This window comes from Coregonus clupeaformis, unplaced genomic scaffold (assembly GCF_020615455.1).
Source record: "Coregonus clupeaformis isolate EN_2021a unplaced genomic scaffold, ASM2061545v1 scaf0200, whole genome shotgun sequence".
NCBI classification, from domain to species: Eukaryota; Metazoa; Chordata; class Actinopteri; order Salmoniformes; family Salmonidae; genus Coregonus; species Coregonus clupeaformis.
The window spans coordinates 543249-565483 of NW_025533655.1; the positions used below are offsets into that span (position 1 = coordinate 543249).

The following is a 22235-nucleotide window of genomic DNA, read 5'->3' on the forward strand; positions in this document are numbered from 1 at the left end:
GATGGAAGCCACTCCTCAGTAAAAGGCACATGACAGCCAGCTTGGAGTTTGCCAAAAGGCACCTAAAGGACTCTCAGACCATGAGAAACAAGATTGAACTCTTTAGCCTGAATGCCAAGCGTCACGTCTGGAGGAAACCTGGCACCATGCCTACGGTGAAGCATGGGGGTGGAAGCATCACGCTGTGGGGATGTTTTTCAGCGGCAGGGACTGGGAGACTAGTCAGGATCGAGGGAAAGTTGAACGGAGCTAAAGTACAGAGAGATCCTTGATAAAAACCTACTCCAGAGTGCTCAGGACCTCAGACTGGGGTGAAGGTTCACCTTCCAACAGGACAACGACCCTAAGCACACAGCCAATACAACGCAGGAGTGGCTTTGGGACAAGTCTCTGAATGTCCTTGAGTGGTCCAGCCAGAGCCCGGACTTGAACCTTAACAAACATCTCTGGAGAGACCTGAAAATAGCTGTGCAGCAACGCTCCCCATCCAACCTGACAGAGCTTGAGAGGATCTGCAGAGAAGAATGGGAGAAACTCCCCAAATACAGGTGTGCCAAGCTTGTAGCGTCATACCCAAGAAGACTCGAGGCTGTAATCACTGCCAAAGGTGCTTCAACAAAGTACTGAGTAAAGGGTCTGAATACTTATGTAAATGTGATATTTCCGTTTTTTTTTTATTTGTATACATTTACAAAAATGTATAACCTGCTTTTGCTTTGTCATTATGGGGTATTGTGTGTAGATTGATGAGGGGGAAAAAAACAATTTAATCAATTTTAGAATAAGGCTGTAACGTAACAAAATGTGGAAAATGTCAAGGGGTCTGAATACTTTCCGAATGCACTGTCTATGTGCTGTCTGGGATTTAGGGGAGGTGAACTCTCTACCTGTTAAACAGACACTAGGATTCTATTCCACATATTTGACATCTCCAATTGTCTCCATCTCCATCCCAGCTGATGACATCAAGCCGTGTCCGCGCTGCGCTGCTTACATCATCAAGATGAACGACGGCAGCTGCAACCACATGACCTGTGCTGTGTGCGGCTGTGAGTTCTGCTGGCTCTGCATGAAGGAGATCTCTGACCTGCACTACCTGAGGTGAGAGGCAAAGGAGGAGTTAGGGGGCTGGCAACACTCTCAGTAGGAGGACATCCTTCTCTCTACAGTAGCCACAGTGTTCTGCCTCTGAATAGCCCCCTCCCCCTCTCTCTCCCCCCTCCAGCCCGTCAGGCTGCACCTTCTGGGGTAGGAAGCCGTGGAGCAGGAAGAAGAAGATCCTGTGGCAGCTGGGCACGCTGGTGGGCGCTCCGGTGGGCATCGCTCTGATCGCTGGCATCGCCATCCCCGCCATGATCATAGGCATCCCTGTGTATGTGGGGAGAAAGGTGAGTTAACCCTAACACCCTGCAGACTCAGAGTTCATTACCATTAGCGGTTGTTTTGACAGGTAGATAAATGGCTTCATTGTTGTCTGGTTATCAGTAATGAGTGTGTGCTGTACACGTGAATGGCAGATGGAAAGTCTAGGAGGCTGTAGTCCACTAACTTATTGGCTTTTCAGTTATAAAGATGCAGCAAAGTGCTGTTAAACTTAACCTACAATGTTGTTTCCAACAACTACTGTATACAAGTCAATGATTACACAGGCTTGTTTTATATGAACACAGACAGCAGGTCAAGTCAATGATTACACAGGCTTGTTTTATATGAACACAGACAGCAGGTCAAGTCAATGATTACACAGGCTTGTTTTATATGAACACAGACAGCAGGTCAAGTCAATGATTACACAGGCTTGTTTTATATGAACACAGACAGCAGGTCAAGTCAATGATTACACAGGCTTGTTTTATATGAACAGACAGCAGGTCAAGTCAATGATTACACAGGCTTGTTTTATATGAACACAGACAGTAGGTCAAGTCAATGATTACACAGGCTTGTTTTATATGAACACAGACAGCAGGTCAAGTCAATGATTACACAGGCTTGTTTTATATGAACAGACAGCAGGTCAAGTCAATGATTACACAGGCTTGTTTTATATGAACAGACAGCAGGTCAAGTCAATGATTACACAGGCTTGTTTTATATGAACACAGACAGCAGGTCAAGTCAATGATTACACAGGCTTGTTTTATATGAACAGACAGCAGGTCAAGTCAATGATTACACAGGCTTGTTTATATGAACACAGACAGCAGGTCAAGTCAATGATTACACAGGCTTGTTTTATATGAACAGACAGCAGCATAATAAAGTGATATCAGTTTGTAGAATTCCCCCTCCAGCCTGCCAAGATGTAGCCAGAGCTAGCCAATAGATATAACCAGAGCTAGCCAATAGATATAACCAGAGCTGGCCAATAGATATAACCAGAGCTAGCCAATAGATATAACCAGAGCTAGCCAATAGATATAACCAGAGCTAGCCAATATATAGAACCAGAGCTAGCCAATAGATATAACCAGAGCTAGCCAATAGATATAACCAGAGCTAGCCAATATATATAACCAGAGCTAGCCAATATATATAACCAGAGCTAGCCAATAGATATAACCAGAGCTAGCCAATAGATATAGCCAGAGCTAGCCAATAGATATAACCAGAGCTGGCCAATAGATATAACCAGAGCTAGCCAATAGATATAACCAGAGCTAGCCAATAGATATAACCAGAGCTAGCCAATAGATATAACCAGACCTAGCCAATAGATATAACCAGAGCTAGCCAATATATATAACCAGAGCTAGCCAATAGATATAACCAGAGCTAGCCAATAGATATAACCAGAGCTAGCCAATAGATATAACCAGAGCTAGCCAATAGATATAACCAGAGCTAGCCAATAGATATAACCAGAGCTAGCCAATAGATATAACCAGAGCTAGCCAATAGATATAACCAGAGCTAGCCAATAGATATAACCAGAGCTAGCCAATAGATATAACCAGAGCTAGCCAATAGATATAACCAGAGCTAGCCAATATATATAACCAGAGCTAGCCAATAGATATAACCAGAGCTAGCCAATAGATATAACCAGAGCTAGCCAATAGATATAACCAGAGCTGGCCAATAGATATAACCAGAGCTGGCCAATATATAGAACCAGAGCTAGCCAATATATATAACCAGAGCTAGCCAATATATATAACCAGAGCTAGCCAATAGATATAACCAGAGCTAGCCAATAGATATAACCAGAGCTGGCCAATATATAGAACCAGAGCTAGCCAATATATATAACCAGAGCTAGCCAATAGATATAACCAGAGCTAGCCAATAGATATAACCAGAGCTAGCCAATAGATATAACCAGAGCTAGCCAATAGATATAACCAGAGCTGGCCAATATATATAACCAGAGCTAGCCAATAGATATAACCAGAGCTAGCCAATATATATAACCAGAGCTAGCCAATAGATATAACCAGAGCTAGCCAATATATATAACCAGAGCTAGCCAATATATATAACCAGAGCTAGCCAATAGATATAACCAGAGCTAGCCAATAGATATAACCAGAGCTAGCCAATAGATATAACCAGAGCTAGCCAATAGATATAACCATTGCTAGCCAATAGATATAACCAGAGCTGGCCAATAGATATAACCAGAGCTAGCCAATAGATATAACCAGAGCTAGCCAATAGATATAACCAGAGCTAGCCAATAGATATAACCAGAGCTAGCCAATAGATATAACCAGAGCTGGCCAATAGATATAACCAGAGCTAGCCAATAGATATAACCAGAGCTAGCCAATAGATATAACCAGAGCTGGCCAATAGATATAACCAGAGCTAGCCAATAGATATAACCAGAGCTAGCCAGTAGATATAACCAGAGCTGGCCAATAGATATAACCAGAGCTGGCCAATAGATATAACCAGAGCTGGCCAATAGATATAACCAGAGCTAGCCAATAGATATAACCAGAGCTAGCCAATAGATATAACCAGAGCTAGCCAATAGATATAACCAGAGCTAGCCAATAGATATAACCAGAGCTGGCCAATATATATAACCAGAGCTAGCCAATAGATATAACCAGAGCTAGCCAATAGATATAACCAGAGCTAGCCAATAGATATAACCAGAGCTAGCCAATAGATATAACCAGAGCTGGCCAATAGATATAACCAGAGCTAGCGGCCAATAGATATAACCAGAGCTGGCCAATATATATAACCAGAGCTGGCCAATAGATATAACCAGAGCTAGCCAATAGATATAACCAGAGCTGGCCAATAGATATAACCAGAGCTAGCCAATAGATATAACCAGAGCTAGCCAATAGATATAACCAGAGCTGGCCAATAGATATAACCAGAGCTGGCCAATAGATATAACCAGAGCTAGCCAATAGATATAACCAGAGCTAGCCAATAGATATAACCAGAGCTAGCCAATAGATATAACCAGAGCTGGCCAATAGATATAACCAGAGCTAGCCAATATATATAACCAGAGCTAGCCAATATATATAACCAGAGCTAGCCAATAGATATAACCAGAGCTAGCCAATAGATATAACCAGAGCTAGCCAATAGATATAACCAGAGCTAGCCAATAGATATAACCAGAGCTGGCCAATAGATATAACCAGAGCTAGCCAATAGATATAACCAGAGCTGGCCAATAGATATAACCAGAGCTAGCCAATAGATATAACCAGAGCTAGCCAATAGATATAACCAGAGCTAGCCAATAGATATAACCAGAGCTAGCCAATAGATATAACCAGAGCTGGCCAATAGATATAACCAGAGCTGGCCAATAGATATAACCAGAGCTAGCCAATAGATATAACCAGAGCTAGCCAATAGATATAACCAGAGCTGGCCAATAGATATAACCAGAGCTGGCCAATAGATATAACCAGAGCTAGCCAATAGATATAACCAGAGCTGGCCAATAGATATAACCAGAGCTAGCCAATAGATATAACCAGAGCTAGCCAATAGATATAACCAGAGCTAGCCAATAGATATAACCAGAGCTAGCCAATAGATATAACCAGAGCTAGCCAATAGATATAACCAGAGCTAGCCAATAGATATAACCAGAGCTGGCCAATATATATAACCAGAGCTAGCCAATAGATATAACCAGAGCTAGCCAATAGATAGAACCAGAGCTAGCCAATAGATAGAACCAGAGCTAGCCAATAGATATAACCAGAGCTAGCCAATAGATATAACCAGAGCTAGCCAATAGATATAACCAGAGCTAGCCAATATATATAACCAGAGCTAGCCAATAGATATAACCAGAGCTGGCCAATAGATATAACCAGAGCTGGCCAATATATATAAACCAGAGCTAGCCAATAGATATAACCAGAGCTAGCCAATATATATAACCAGAGCTAGCCAATAGATATAACCAGAGCTGGCCAATAGATATAACCAGAGCTAGCCAATAGATAGAACCAGAGCTAGCCAATAGATAGAACCAGAGCTAGCCAATAGATATAACCAGAGCTAGCCAATAGATATAACCAGAGCTAGCCAATAGATATAACCAGAGCTAGCCAATAGATATAACCAGAGCTAGCCAATAGATAGAACCAGAGCTAGCCAATAGATAGAACCAGAGCTAGCCAATAGATATAACCAGAGCTAGCCAATAGATATAACCAGAGCTAGCCAATAGATAGAACCAGAGCTAGCCAATAGATATAACCAGAGCTGGCCAATAGATATAACCAGAGCTGGCCAATAGATAGAACCAGAGCTGGCCAATATATATAACCAGAGCTGGCCAATAGATATAACCAGAGCTAGCCAATAGATATAACCAGAGCTGGCCAATAGATATAACCAGAGCTGGCCAATAGATATAACCAGAGCTAGCCAATAGATAGAACCAGAGCTGGCCAATAGATATAACCAGAGCTGGCCAATAGATAGAACCAGAGCTGGCCAATAGATAGAACCAGAGCTGGCCAATAGATATAACCAGAGCTAGCCAATAGATATAACCAGAGCTAGCCAATAGATATAACCAGAGCTAGCCAATAGATATAACCAGAGCTAGCCAATAGATATAACCAGAGCTGGCCAATATATATAACCAGAGCTAGCCAATATATATAACCAGAGCTAGCCAATAGATAGAACCAGAGCTAGCCAATATATAGAACCAGAGCTAGCCAATAGATATAACCAGAGCTAGCCAATAGATATAACCAGAGCTAGCCAATAGATATAACCAGAGCTAGCCAATATATATAACCAGAGCTAGCCAATAGATATAACCAGAGCTGGCCAATAGATATAACCAGAGCTAGCCAATATATATAACCAGAGCTAGCCAATAGATATAACCAGAGCTAGCCAATAGATATAACCAGAGCTAGCCAATATATATAACCAGAGCTAGCCAATAGATAGAACCAGAGCTAGCCAATAGATAGAACCAGAGCTAGCCAATAGATAGAACCAGAGCTGGCCAATAGATATAACCAGAGCTAGCCAATAGATAGAAACCAGAGCTAGCCAATAGATATAACCAGAGCTAGCCAATAGATATAACCAGAGCTAGCCAATAGATATAACCAGAGCTAGCCAATAGATAGAACCAGAGCTAGCCAATAGATATAACCAGAGCTAGCCAATAGATATAACCAGAGCTAGCCAATAGATAGAACCAGAGCTAGCCAATAGATAGAACCAGAGCTGGCCAATAGATATAACCAGAGCTGGCCAATAGATAGAACCAGAGCTGGCCAATATATATAACCAGAGCTGGCCAATAGATATAACCAGAGCTAGCCAATATATAGAACCAGAGCTGGCCAATAGATATAACCAGAGCTGGCCAATAGATATAACCAGAGCTAGCCAATAGATAGAACCAGAGCTGGCCAATAGATATAACCAGAGCTGGCCAATAGATAGAACCAGAGCTGGCCAATATATATAACCAGAGCTGGCCAATAGATATAACCAGAGCTGGCCAATAGATATAACCAGAGCTAGCCAATAACCAACCACTGCATCACTCATGTAATGTGTTTTTAGTAAGTCTAGAGTCATGGTACTCCTCACAGTACAGTGACCCCTGACCTAACCCTGTCTCTGTCAGATCCATAACCCCTGACCTAACCCTGTCTCTGTCTCTACAGAGTTGGGTAAAGCTGATTTTAGTTTTTTGGGGCCCTTTATGTGGAACATCTCATAGAGATCTCTGAAATGAGATGTTCTGGTCCCCCTTAGTCAGTTCAGAGTAATGATCAGAGACCTCTATGTTGATAAATGTATTTTTCTTAATACAGTGCATTCTGAAAGTATTCAGACCTTGACTTTTTTAGTCTTATTCTAAAATGGATTTAAATAAAAATAATCCATCAATCTACACACAATACCCCATAATGACAAAGAAAAAACAGGTTTGCAAATGTATTAAAAATACAAAAACTGAAGTATCACATTTACATAAGCGTTCAGACTCTTTACTCAGTACTTTGTTGAAGCACCTTTGGCAGCGATTACAGCCTCGAGTCGTCTTGGGTATGACGCTACAAGCTTGGCACACCTGTATTTGGGGAGTTTCTCCCATTCTTCTCTGCAGATCCTCTCAAGCTCTGTCAGGTTGGATGGGGAGCGTCACTGCACAGCTATTTTCAGGTCTCTCCTGAGATGTTCGATTGGGTTCAAGTCCGGGCTCTGGCTCGGCCACTCAAGGATATTGAGAGACTTGTCCCAAAGCCACTCCTGCGTTGTCTTGGCTGTGTGCTTAGGGTCGTTGTCCTGTTGGAAGGTGAACCTTTGCCCTAGTCTGAGGTCCTGAGCACTCTGGAGCAGGTTTTCATCAAGGATCTCTCTGTACATTGCTCCGTTCATCTTTCCCTCAATCCTGACTAGTCTCCCAGTCCCTGCCGCTGAAAAACATCCCCACAGCATGATGCTGCCACCACCATGCTTCACCGTAGGGATGGTGCCAGATTTCCTCCAGACGTGACGCTTGGCATTCAGGCCAAAGAGTTCAATCTTGGTTTCATCAGACCAGACAATCTTGTTTCTCATGGTCTGAGAGTCCTTTAGGTGCCTTTTGGCAAACTCCAAGTGGGCTGTCATGTGCCTTTTACTGAAGAGTGGCTTCCGTCTGACCACTCCACCATAAAGGCCTGATTGGTGGAGTGCTGCAGATATGGTTGTCCTTCTGGAAGGTTCTCCCATCTCCACAGAGGAACTCTGGAGCTCTGTCAGGGTGACCATCGGGTTCTTGGTCACCTCCCTGACCAAGGCCCTTCTTCCCTGATTGCTCAGTTTGGCCGGGTGGCCAGCTCTAGGAAGAGTCTTGGTGGTTCCAATCTTCTTCCATTTAGGAATGATGGAGGCCACTGTGTTCTTGGGGACTTTCAATGCTGCAGAAATGTTTTGGTACCCTTCCCCAGATCTGTGCCTCGACACAATCCTGTCTCGGAGCTCTACGGACAGTTCCTTCGACCTCATGGTTTGGTTTAAGCTCTGACATGCACTGTCAGCTGTGGGACCTTATATAGACAGGTGTGTGCCTTTCCAAATCATGTCCAATCAGTTGAATTTACCAAAGGTGGACTCCAATTAAGTTGTAGAAACACCACAAGGATGATCAATGGAAACAGGATGCACCGGAGCTCAATTTTGAGTCTCATAGCAAAGGGTCTGAATACTTATGTAAATAAGGTACCTGTTTTTATTTTTTATAAATTTGCTAAAATTTTTAAAAACCTGTTCGCTTTGTCATTATGGGATATTGTGTGTAGATTGATGAAGATTTTTATTTATTCAATCCATTTTAGAATAAGGTTGTAACGTAACAAAATGTGGAAAAAGGGAAGAGGTATGTTTTAATATGTTTTGTAATAGTGTATATTGCATAGTGTACTGTATGTATTGGTTGTGTTTATGCAGGGCTCATCTGGAAAAGAGACCCTAGTCTTAGTAGGACTTCCCTGTCAAAATACCGGTTAAAGAAGATCTATAACCCCTGACCTCTAACCCCTGTCTGTCTCTCAGATCCATAACCCCTGACCTCTAACCCCTGTCTGTCTCTCAGATCCATAACCCCTGACCTCTAACCCCTGTCTGTCTGTCTGATCCATAACCCCTGACCTCTAACCCCTGTCTGTCTCTCAGATCCATAACCCCTGACCTCTAACCCCTGTCTGTCTGTCAGATCCATAACCCCTGACCTCTAACCCATCTGTCTGTCTGATCCATAACCCCTGACCTCTAACCCCTGTCTGTCTCTCAGATCCATAACCCCTGACCTCTAACCCCTGTCTGTCTCTCAGATCCATAACCCCTGACCTCTAACCCCTGTCTGTCTGTCAGATCCATAACCCCTGACCTCTAACCCCTGTCTGTCTGTCAGATCCATAACCCCTGACCTCTAACCCCTGTCTGTCTGATCCATAACCCCTGACCTCTAACCCTGTCTGTCTGTCAGATCCATAACCCCCTGACTCTAACCCCTGTCTGTCTCTCAGATCCATAACCCTGACCTCAACCCCTGTCTGTCTCTCAGATCCATAACCCCTGACCTCTAACCCCTGTCTGTCTGATCCATAACCCTGACCTCTAACCCCTGTCTGTCTGTAGATCCATAACCCCTGACCTCTAACCCTGTCTGTCTGATCCATAACCCCTGACCTCTAACCCTGTCTGTCTGATCCATAACCCCTGACCTCTAACCCCTGTCTGTCTGTCTGATCCATAACCCTGACCTCTAACCCTGTCTGTCTGTCTGATCCATAACCCCTGACCTCAACCCTGCTGTCTGTCTGATCCATAACCCCTGACCTCTAACCGCTGTCTGTCTGATCCATAACCCCTGACCTCTAACCCTGTCTGTCTGATCCATAACCCCTGACCTCTAACCCCGCCTGTCTGTCTGTCTGATCCATAACCCCTGACCTCTAACCCCTGTCTGTCTGATCCATAACCCCTGACCTCTAACCCTGTCTGTCTGATCCATAACCCCTGACCTCTAACCCCGTCTGTCTGTCTGATCCATAACCCCTGACCTCTAACCCCTGTCTGTCTGATCCATAACCCTGACCTCTAACCCCTGTCTGTCTGTCTGATCCATAACCCCTGACCTCTAACCCCTGTCTGTCAGATCCACAACCCTGACCTCTAACCCCTGTCTGTCTGATCCATAACCCCTGACCTCTAACCCCTGTCTGTCTGATCCATAACCCCTGACCTCTAACCCCTGTCTGTCTGTCTGTCTGATCCATAACCCTGACCTCTAACCCCTGTCTGTCTGATCCATAACCCCTGACCTCTAACCCCTGTCTGTCTGATCCATAACCCTGACCTCTAACCCCTGTCTGTCTGATCCATAACCCCTGACCTCTAACCCCTGTCTGTCTGTCTGATCCATAACCCCTGTCTGTCTGTCTGATCCATAACCCCTGACCTCTAACCCCTGTCTGTCTGTCAGATCCATAACCCCTGACCTCTAACCCCTGTCTGTCTGATCCATAACCCCTGACCTCTAACCCCTGTCTGTCTGTCTGATCCATAACCCCTGACCTCTAACCCCTGTCTGTCTGTCTGTCTGTCTGATCCATAACCCCTGACCTCTAACCCCTGTCTGTCTCTCAGATCCATAACCCCTGACCTCTAACCCCTGCCTGTCTGATCCATAACCCTGACCTCTAACCCCTGTCTGTCAGATCTATAACCCCTGACCTCTAACCCCTGTCTGTCTGTCTGATCCATAACCCCTGACCTCTAACCCCTGTCTGTCTGATCCATAACCCCTGACCTCTAACCCCTGTCTGTCTGTCTGATCCATAACCCCTGACCTCTAACCCCTGTCTGTCAGATCCATAACCCCTGACCTCTAACCCCTGTCTGTCTGTCTGATCCTTAACCCCTGACCTCTAACCCCTGTCTGTCTGTCTGTCTGATCCATAACCCCTGACCTCTAACCCCTGTCTGTCTGTCTGATCCATAACCCCTGACCTCTAACCCCTGTCTGTCTGTCTGATCCATAACCCCTGACCTCTAACCCCTGTCTGTCTGTCTGATCCATAACCCCTGACCTCTAACCCCTGTCTGTCTGTCTGATCCATAACCCCTGACCTCTAACCCCTGTCTGTCTGATCCATAACCCCTGACCTCTAACCCCTGTCTGTCTGTCTGATCCATAACCCCTGACCTCTAACCCCTGTCTGTCTGATCCATACCCTGACCTCTAACCCTGTCTGTCTGATCCACCCTGACCTCTAACCCGTCTGTAACTAACCCCTGTCTGTCTGATCCATAACCCCTGACCTCTAACCCCCTGTCTGTCTCTCAGATCCATAACCCCTGACCTCTAACCCTGTCTGTCTGTCTGATCCATAACCCCTGACCTCTAACCCCTGTCTGTCTGTCAGATCCATAACCCCTGACCTCTAACCCCGCCTGTCTGTCTGATCCATAACCCCTGCTCAACCCCTGTCTGTGATCCATAACCCCTGACCTCTAACCCCTGTCTGTCTCTCGATCCATAACCCCTGACCTCTAACCCCTGTCTGTCTGTCAGATCCATAACCCCTGACCTCTAACCCCTGTCTGTCTGTCTGATCCATAACCCCTGACCTCTAACCCCTGTCTGTCTGTCTGATCCATAACCCCTGACCTCTAACCCCTGTCTGTCTGATCCATAACCCCTGACCTCTAACCCCTGTCTGTCTGTCTGATCCATAACCCCTGACCTCTAACCCCTGTCTGTCTGATCCATAACCCCTGACCTCTAACCCCTGTCTGTCTGATCCATAACCCCTGACCTCTAACCCCTGTCTGTCTGATCCATAACCCCTGACCTCTAACCCCTGTCTGTCTGATCCATAACCCCTGACCTCTAACCCCTGTCTGTCTGATCCATAACCCCTGACCTCTAACCCCTGTCTGTCTGTCTGATCCATAACCCTGACCTCTAACCCCTGTCTGTCTGATCCATAACCCTGACCTCTAACCCCTGTCTGTCTCTCAGATCCATAACCCCTGACCTCTAACCCCTGTCTGTCTGATCCATAACCCCTGACCTCTAACCCCTGTCTGTCTGTCGATCCATAACCCCTGACCTCTAACCCGCTGTCTGTCTGATCCATAACCCCCTGACCTCTAACCCGCTGTCTGTCTGATCCATAACCCCTGACCTCTAACCCCTGTCTGTCTGATCCATAACCCCTGACCTCTAACCCCGTCTGTCTGTCAGATCCATAACCCCTGACCTCTAACCCCTGTCTGTCTGATCCATAACCCTGACCTCTAACCCCTGTCTGTCTGATCCATAACCCCTGACCTCTAACCCCTGTCTGTCTGTCTGATCCATAACCCCTGACCTCTAACCCCTGTCTGTCTGTCTGATCCATAACCCCTGACCTCTAACCCCTGTCTGTCTCTGATCCATAACCCCTGACCTCTAACCCCTGTCTGTCTGATCCATAACCCCTGACCTCTAACCCCTGTCTGTCTGTCTGATCCATAACCCCTGACCTCTAACCCCTGTCTGTCTGTCTGATCCATAACCCCTGACCTCTAACCCCTGTCTGTCTGTCTGATCCATAACCCCTGACCTCTAACCCCTGTCTGTCTGTCTGATCCATAACCCCTGACCTCTAACCCCTGTCTGTCTGTCTGATCCATAACCCCTGACCTCTAACCCCGCTGTCTGTCTGATCCATAACCCTGACCTCTAACCCCTGTCTGTCTGATCCATAACCCCTGACCTCTAACCCCTGTCTGTCTGATCCATACCAACCCCTGACCTCTAACCCGTCTGTCTGTCTGATCCATAACCCCTGACCTCTAACCCCCTGTCTGTCTGATCCATAACCCCTGACCTCTAACCCCTGTCTGTCTGATCCATAACCCCTGACCTCTAACCCTGTCTGTCTGATCCATAACCCCTGACCTCTAACCCCTGTCGCTGTCTGATCCATAACCCCTGACCTCTAACCCCTGTCTGTCTGTCAGATCCATAACCCCTGACCTCTAACCCTGTCTGTCTGTCTGATCCATAACCCTGACCTCTAACCCCTGTCTGTCTGTCTGATCCATAACCCCTGACCTCTAACCCCTGTCTGTCTGTCTGATCCATAACCCCTGACCTCTAACCCCTGTCTGTCTGTCTGATCCATAACCCCTGACCTCTAACCCCTGTCTGTCTGTCAGATCCATAACCCCTGACCTCTAACCCCTGTCTGTCTGATCCATAACCCCTGACCTCTAACCCCTGTCTGTCTGATCCATAACCCTGACCTCTAACCCCTGTCTGTCTGTCTGATCCATAACCCCTGACCTCTAACCCCTGTCTGTCTGATCCATAACCCCTGACCTCTAACCCCTGTCTGTCTGATCCATAACCCCTGACCTCTAACCCCTGCTGTCAGATCCATAACCCCTGACCTCTAACCCCTGTCTGTCTGTCTCTCAGATCCATAACCCCTGACCTCTAACCCCTGTCTGTCTGTCTGATCCATAACCCCTGACCTCTAACCCCTGTCTGTCTGTCTGATCCATAACCCCTGACCTCTAACCCCTGCTGTCTGTCTGATCCATAACCCTGACCTCTAACCCCTGTCTGTCTGTCTGATCCATAACCCCCTGACCTCTAACCCCTGTCTGTCTGTCTGATCCATAACCCCTGACCTCTAACCCCTGTCTGTCTGTCAGATCCATAACCCCTGACCTCTAACCCCTGTCTGTCTGTCTGATCCATAACCCTGACCTCTAACCCCTGTCTGTCTGATCCATAACCCTGACCTCTAACCCCTGTCTGTCTGTCTGATCCATAACCCCTGACCTCTAACCCCTGTCTGTCAGATCCATAACCCCTGACCTCTAACCCGTCTGTTTGTCTCTCAGATCCATAACCCTGACCTCTAACCCCTGTCTGTCTGTCTGATCCATAACCCCTGACCTCTAACCCCTGTCTGTCTGTCTGATCCATAACCCCTGACCTCTAACCCCTGTCTGTCTGATCCATAACCCCTGACCTCTAACCCCTGTCTGTCTGATCCATAACCCCTGACCTCTAACCCCTGCCTGTCTGTCTGTCAGATCCATAACCCCTGACCTCTAACCCCTGTCTGTCTGTCTGATCCATAACCCCTGACCTCTAACCCCTGTCTGTCTGTCTGATCCATAACCCCTGACCTCTAACCCCTGTCTGTCTGTCTGATCCATAACCCCTGACCTCTAACCCCTGTCTGTCTGTCAGATCCATAACCCCTGACCTCTAACCCCTGTCTGTCTGTCAGATCCATAACCCCTGACCTCTAACCCCTGTCTGTCTGTCTGATCCATAACCCCTGACCTCTAACCCCCGTCTGTCTGTCTGTCAGATCCATAACCCCTGACCTCTAACCCCTGTCTGTCTGTCTGATCCATAACCCTGACCTCTAACCCCTGTCTGTCTCTCAGATCCATAACCCCTGACCTCTAACCCCTGTCTGTCTGTCAGATCCATAACCCCTGACCTCTAACCCCCGTCTGTCTGTCTGTCAGATCCATAACCCCTGACCTCTAACCCCTGTCTGTCTGTCGATCCATAACCCCTGACCTCTAACCCCTGCCTGTCTGTCTGTCTGATCCATAACCCCTGACCTCTAACCCCCGTCTGTCTGTCTGTCAGATCCATAACCCCTGACCTCTAACCCCCGTCTGTCTGTCTCTCAGATCCATAACCCCTGACCTCTAACCCCTGTCTGTCTGTCTCTCAGATCCATAACCCCTGACCTCTAACCCCTGTCTGTCTGTCTGATCCATAACCCCTGACCTCTAACCCCTGTCTGTCTGTCTGATCCATAACCCCTGACCTCTAACCCCTGTCTGTCTGTCTGATCCATAACCCTGACCTCTAACCGTCTGTCGTCGATCCAACCTGACCCCAACGCCTGTCTGTCTGTCTGATCCATAACCCTGACCTCTAACCCCTGTCTGTCTGTCTGATCCATAACCCCTGACCTCTAACCCCTGTCTGTCTGTCCGATCCATAACCCCTGACCTCTAACCCGCTGTTGTCTGATCCATAACCCCTGACCTCTAACCCCTGTCTGTCTGTCTGATCCATAACCCCTGACCTCTAACCCCTGTCTGTCTGTCTGATCCATAACCCCTGACCTCTAACCCCTGTCTGTCTGTCAGATCCATAACCCCTGACCTCTAACCCGTCTGTTTGTCTCTCAGATCCATAACCGCTATGAAGGGAAGGACATCTCTCCTCACAGGAGGAACCTGGTGATAGCAGGAGGAGTCACTCTGTCTGTCTTCATGTCCCCCGTGGTGGCAGCCGTCTCTGTCGGTCAGTACACTTTACTGTGTAGCTTTACACCAAGAATACTACTGACCACAAGCTTTGTGGCTTCCCCGGATGGGAACAACACTTCTGTTTTCCTTGACAACCTGTAGCACTGAACAACTGTAGCTTCCTGTCTGGCAAGGTTGGCCGATGATTGTCTGAGAGACTCATAAAGCTTATTGATTTGTTTTTGTTTGCCATTGCTGCATTTTTCATTGAAGTTCACCTAATGTTAAATCATTAGTTTCCTTTCAAACTGAGTTCTATGTTTCTTCTCTAATACACTAAAATTAGGAAGTAGTGACTGACGGTGCTGTTAGGAGACACAGTGGCCTCTGGTTGTTAAGATGAGGAAGTAGTGACTGACGGTGCTGTTAGGAGACACAGTGGTCTCTGGTTGTTAAGATGAGGAAGTAGTGACTGACGGTGCTGTTAGGAGACACAGTGGCCTCTGGTTGTTAAGATGAGGAAGTAGTGACTGACGGTGCTGTTAGGAGACACAGTGGTCTCTGGTTGTTAAGATGAGGAAGTAGTGACTGACGGTGCTGTTAGGAGACACAGTGGCCTCTGGTTGTTAAGATGAGGAAGTAGTGACTGACGGTGCTGTTAGGAGACACAGTGGTCTCTGGTTGTTAAGATGAGGAAGTAGTGACTGACGGTGCTGTTAGGAGACACAGTGGCCTCTGGTTGTTAAGATGAGGAAGTAGTGACTGACGGTGCTGTTAGGAGACAGTGGCCTCTGGTTGTTAAGATGAGGAAGTAGTGACTGACGGTGCTGTTAGGAGACACAGTGGCCTCTGGTTGTTAAGATGAGGAAGTAGTGACTGATGGTGCTGTTAGGAGACACAGTGGCCTCTGGTTGTTAAGATGAGGAAGTAGTGACTGACGGTGCTGTTAGGAGACACAGTGGCCTCTGGTTGTTAAGATGAGGAAGTAGTGACTGACGGTGCTGTTAGGAGACACAGTGGCCTCTAGTTGTTAAGATGAGGAAGTAGTGACTGATGGTGCTGTTAGGAGACACAGTGGCCTCTGGTTGTTAAGATGAGGAAGTAGTGACTGACGGTGCTGTTAGGAGACAGTGGCCTCTGGTTGTTAAGATGAGGAAGTAGTGACTGACGGTGCTGTTAGGAGACACAGTGGCCTCTGGTTGTTAAGATGAGGAAGTAGTGACTGACGGTGCTGTTAGGAGACACAGTGGCCTCTGGTTGTTAAGATGAGGAAGTAGTGACTGACGGTGCTGTTAGGAGACACAGTGGCCTCTGGTTGTTAAGATGAGGAAGTAGTGACTGACGGTGCTGTTAGGAGACACAGTGGCCTCTAGGTTGTTAAGATGAGGAAGTAGTGACTGACGGTGCTGTTAGGAGACACAGTGGCCTCTGGTTGTTAAGATGAGGAAGTAGTGACTGACGGTGCTGTTAGGAGACACAGTGGCCTCTGGTTGTTAAGATGAGGAAGTAGTGACTGACGGTGCTGTTAGGAGACACAGTGGCCTCTGGTTGTTAAGATGAGGAAGTAGTGACTGACGGTGCTGTTAGGAGACACAGTGGCCTCTGGTTGTTAAGATGAGGAAGTAGTGACTGACGGTGCTGTTAGGAGACACAGTGGCCTCTGGTTGTTAAGATGAGGAAGTAGTGACTGACGGTGCTGTTAGGAGACACAGTGGCCTCTGGTTGTTAAGATGAGGAAGTAGTGACTGACGGTGCTGTTAGGAGACAGTGGCCTCTGGTTGTTAAGATGAGGAAGTAGTGACTGACGGTGCTGTTAGGAGACACAGTGGCCTCTAGTTGTTAAGATGAGGAAGTAGTGACTGATGGTGCTGTTAGGAGACACAGTGGCCTCTGGTTGTTAAGATGAGGAAGTAGTGACTGACGGTGCTGTTAGGAGACACAGTGGCCTCTGGTTGTTGTCTACTGTCCCTCCTGAGGGTGTGAGGTGGTTCACGTTCTCTCTCTCTCTCGCTCTCTCTGTGTGTGTGTGTGTGTGTGTGTGTGTGTGTGTGTGTGTGTGTCCAGGCATCGGTGTGCCCATCATGCTGGCGTACGTGTACGGCGTGGTGCCCATCTCTCTGTGTCGCAGCGGGGGCTGTGGTGTCTCCGCCGGTAACGGGAAAGGAGTCCGCATCGAGTTTGACGACGAGAACGAGATGAACGTAAGGAGCGGGGCGCAAGCTACCGGTACGTCACACACACAAGCACACACACACACATACACATACACGTACACATTCATACACATACACACACACACACATACACATTCACATAAGCACACACACACAAGCACACACACACACACACACACTGAGGAACCTCGTGTTTAGTCTGAATCAGTTGTGGTAGCTGACTAATTGTGACTGGACTCTGATGAGCTCTGACTCTCTAAAGTAGAATGTTCTGCCAGTTGTCTGTTGTCTTAAGGAATGTTCTGCCAGTTGTCTGTTGTCTAAGGGAATGTTCTGCCAGTTGTCTGTTGTCTAAGGGAATGTTCTGCCAGTTGTCTGTTGTCTAAGGGAATGTTCTGCCTGTTGTCTAAGGGAATGTTCTGCCAGTTGTCTGTTGTCTAAGGGAATGTTCTGCCAGTTGTCTGTTGTCTAAGGGAATGTTCTGCCAGTTGTCTGTTGTCTAAAGGAATGTTCTGCCAGTTGTCTGTTGTCTAAGGGAATGTTCTGCCAGTTGTCTGTTGTCTAAGGGAATGTTCTGCCAGTTGTCTGTTGTCTAAGGGAATGTTCTGCCAGTTGTCTGTTGTCTAAGGGAATGTTCTGCCAGTTGTCTGTTGTCTAAAGGGTTTGACGTCTTTTCTAGAAGATCTGCAAAGGCCATAGAATGCAGTGAACCGACAAGAGAAAGGCCTTGCTGCCGAAGCCTTGACAATAAAGTCTCCATCCTCCTGTTTTTCAATAGTGTAGAGTAGTGGTTCCCAACTCCAGTCCTCCAGTACCCCAACAGCCCAACTCCAGTCCTCCTGTACCCCAACAGCCCAACTCCAGTCCTCCAGTACCCCCAACAGCCCAACTCCAGTCCTCCAGTACCCCCCAACAGCCCAACTCCAGTCCTCCAGTACCCCCAACAGCCCAACTCCAGTCCTCCAGTACCCCCAACAGCCCAACTCCAGTCCTCCTGTACCCCCAACAGCCCAACTCCAGTCCTCCAGTACCCCCAACAGCCCAACTCCAGTCCTCCAGTACCCCCCAACAGCCCAACTCCAGTCCTCCAGTACCCCCCAACAGCCCAACTCCAGTCCTCCAGTACCCCCAACAGCCCAACTCCAGTCCTCCAGTACCCCAACAGCCCAACTCCAGTCCTCCAGTACCCCAACAGCCCAACTCCAGTCCTCCAGTACCCCCCCAACAGCCCAACTCCAGTCCTCCAGTACCCCCAACAGCCCAACTCCAGTCCTCCAGTACCCCCAACAGCCCAACTCCAGTCCTCCAGTACCCCCCAACAGCCCAACTCCAGTCCTCCAGTACCCCCAACAGCCCAACTCCAGTCCTCCAGTACCCCCAACAGCCCAACTCCAGTCCTCCAGTACCCCCAACAGCCCAACTCCAGTCCTCCAGTACCCCCAACAGCCCAACTCCAGTCCTCCAGTACCCCCAACAGCCCAACTCCAGTCCTCCAGTACCCCCAACAGCCCAACTCCAGTCCTCCAGTACCCCCCAACAGCCCAACTCCAGTCCTCCAGTACCCCAACAGCCCCAACTCCAGTCCTCCAGTACCCCCAACAGCCCAACTCCAGTCCTCCAGTACCCCAACAGCCCAACTCCAGTCCTCCAGTACCCCAACAGCTCCAACTCCAGTCCTCCAGTACCCCCAACAGCCCAACTCCAGTCCTCCAGTACCCCAACAGCCCAACTCCAGTCCTCCAGTACCCCAACAGCCCAACTCCAGTCCTCCAGTACCCCCAACAGCCCAACTCCAGTCCTCCTGTACCCCCAACAGCCCCAACTCCAGTCCTCCAGTACCCCAACAGCCCAACTCCAGTCCTCCAGTACCCCCAACAGCCCAACTCCAGTCCTCCAGTACCCCCAACAGCCCAACTCCAGTCCTCCAGTACCCCCAACAGCCCAACTCCAGTCCTCCAGTACCCCCAACAGCCCAACTCCAGTCCTCCAGTACCCCAACAGCCCAACTCCAGTCCTCCAGTACCCCCCAACAGCCCAACTCCAGTCCTCCTGTACCCCCAACAGCCCAACTCCAGTCCTCCTGTACCCCCAACAGCCCAACTCCAGTCCTCCAGTACCCCAACAGCCCAACTCCAGTCCTCCAGTACCCCCAACAGCCCAACTCCAGTCCTCCAGTACCCCCAACAGCCCAACTCCAGTCCTCCCGTACCCCCAACAGCCCAACTCCAGTCCTCCAGTACCCCAACAGCCCAACTCCAGTCCTCCAGTACCCCCAACAGCCCAACTCCAGTCCTCCAGTACCCCCAACAGCCCAACTCCAGTCCTCCTGTACCCCCAACAGCCCAACTCCAGTCCTCCAGTACCCCCAACAGCCCAACTCCAGTCCTCCAGTACCCCCAACAGCCCAACTCCAGTCCTCCAGTACCCCCAACAGCCCAACTCCAGTCCTCCAGTACCCCCAACAGCCCAACTCCAGTCCTCCAGTACCCCCAACAGCCCAACTCCAGTCCTCCAGTACCCCCCAACAGCCCAACTCCAGTCCTCCAGTACCCCCAACAGCCCAACTCCAGTCCTCCAGTACCCCCCAACAGCCCAACTCCAGTCCTCCAGTACCCCCAACAGCCCAACTCCAGTCCTCCAGTACCCCCAACAGCCCAACTCCAGTCCTCCAGTACCCCCAACAGCCCAACTCCAGTCCTCCAGTCCCCCAACAGCCCAACTCCAGTCCTCCAGTACCCCCAACAGCCCAACTCCAGTCCTCCAGTACCCCAACAGCCCCAACTCCAGTCCTCCAGTACCCCAACAGCCCAACTCCAGTCCTCCAGTACCCCCAACAGCCCAACTCCAGTCCTCCAGTACCCCCAACAGCCCAACTCCAGTCCTCCAGTACCCCAACAGCCCAACTCCAGTCCTCCAGTACCCCCAACAGCCCAACTCCAGTCCTCCTGTACCCCCAACAGCCCAACTCCAGTCCTCCAGTACCCCAACAGCCCCAACTCCAGTCCTCCAGTACCCCCCAACAGCCCAACTCCAGTCCTCCAGTACCCCCAACAGCCCAACTCCAGTCCTCCAGTACCCCCAACAGCCCAACTCCAGTCCTCCAGTACCCCCAACAGCCCAACTCCAGTCCTCCAGTACCCCCAACAGCCCAACTCCAGTCCTCCAGTACCCCCAACAGCCCAACTCCAGTCCTCCAGTCCTCAACAGCCCAACTCCAGTCCTCCACAGCCCAACTCCAGTCCTCCAGTACCCAACAGCCCAACTCCAGTCCTCCAGTACCCCCAACAGCCCAACTCCAGTCCTCCAGTACCCCCAACAGCCCAACTCCAGTCCTCCAGTACCCCCAACAGCCCAACTCCAGTCCTCCAGTACCCCCAACAGCCCCAACTCCAGTCCTCCTGTCCCCCCAACAGCCCAACTCCAGTCCTCCAGTACCCCCAACAGCCCAACTCCAGTCCTCCAGTACCCCCAACAGCCCAACTCCAGTCCTCCAGTACCCCCAACAGCCCAACTCCAGTCCTCCAGTACCCCCAACAGCCCAACTCCAGTCCTCCAGTACCCCCAACAGCCCAACTCCAGTCCTCCAGTACCCCCAACAGCCCAACTCCAGTCCTCCATTACTCAACAGCCCAACTCCAGTCCTCCAGTACTCAACAGCCCAACTCCAGTCCTCCAGTACCCAACAGCCCAACTCCAGTCCTCCAGTACCCCCAACAGCCCAACTCCAGTCCTCCAGTACCCCCAACAGCCCAACTCCAGTCCTCCAGTACCCCCAACAGCCCAACTCCAGTCCTCCAGTACCCCCAACAGCCCAACTCCAGTCCTCCAGTACCCCCCAACAGCCCAACTCCAGTCCTCCAGTATCCCCAACAGCCCAACTCCAGTCCTCCAGTACCCCCAACAGCCCAACTCCAGTCCTCCAGTCCTCAACAGCCCAACTCCAGTCCTCCAGTACCCCCAACAGCCCAACTCCAGTCCTCCAGTACCCCCAACAGCCCAACTCCAGTCCTCCAGTACCCCCAACAGCCCAACTCCAGTCCTCCAGTACCCCCAACAGCCCAACTCCAGTCCTCCAGTACCCCAACAGCCCAACTCAGTCCTCCGTACCCCAACAGCCCAACTCCAGTCCTCCAGTACCCCCAACAGCCCAACTCCAGTCCTCCAGTACCCCAACAGCCCAACTCCAGTCCTCCAGTACCCCCAACAGCCCAACTCCAGTCCTCCAGTACCCCCAACAGCCCAACTCCAGTCCTCCAGTATCCCCCAACAGCCCAACTCCAGTCCTCCAGTACCCCCAACAGCCCAACTCCAGTCCTCCAGTACCCCAACAGCCCAACTCCAGTCCTCCAGTACCCCCAACAGCCCAACTCCAGTCCTCCAGTACCCCAACAGCCCAACTCCAGTCCTCCAGTACCCCCAACAGCCCAACTCCAGTCCTCCAGTCCTCAACAGCCCAACTCCAGTCCTCCAGTCCTCAACAGCCCAACTCCAGTCCTCCAGTACCCCCAACAGCCCAACTCCAGTCCTCCTGTACCCCCAACAGCCCAACTCCAGTCCTCCAGTACCCCAACAGCCCAACTCCAGTCTCCAGTACCCCCAACAGCCCAACTCCAGTCCTCCAGTACCCCAACAGCCCAACTCCAGTCCTCCAGTACCCCAACAGCCCAACTCCAGTCCTCCAGTACCCCAACAGCCCAACTCCAGTCCTCCAGTACCCCCAACAGCCCAACTCCAGTCCTCCAGTACCCCCAACAGCCCAACTCCAGTCCTCCTGTACCCCCAACAGCCCCAACTCGTCAGTCCTCCTGTACC

At 49.4% G+C, this 22235-nt stretch overlaps 1 protein-coding gene across 1 annotated transcript in view; it reads left to right on the plus strand.

Annotated features, from left to right (window-relative positions):
* Positions 1–17475, plus strand: part of LOC121555773 (E3 ubiquitin-protein ligase RNF19A) — a gene marked incomplete at its 3' end in the record, with an annotated part of 36046 nt that extends 18571 nt beyond the window's left edge. The window contains exons 3-6 of the mRNA XM_045214128.1: positions 957–1101; positions 1226–1388; positions 15190–15304; positions 17314–17475. Coding sequence (XP_045070063.1) covers positions 957–1101; positions 1226–1388; positions 15190–15304; positions 17314–17475 — 585 coding nt within the window. The remainder of the gene's footprint in view (positions 1–956; positions 1102–1225; positions 1389–15189; positions 15305–17313) is intronic.
* Between the last annotated feature and the right edge of the window lie 4760 nt (positions 17476–22235).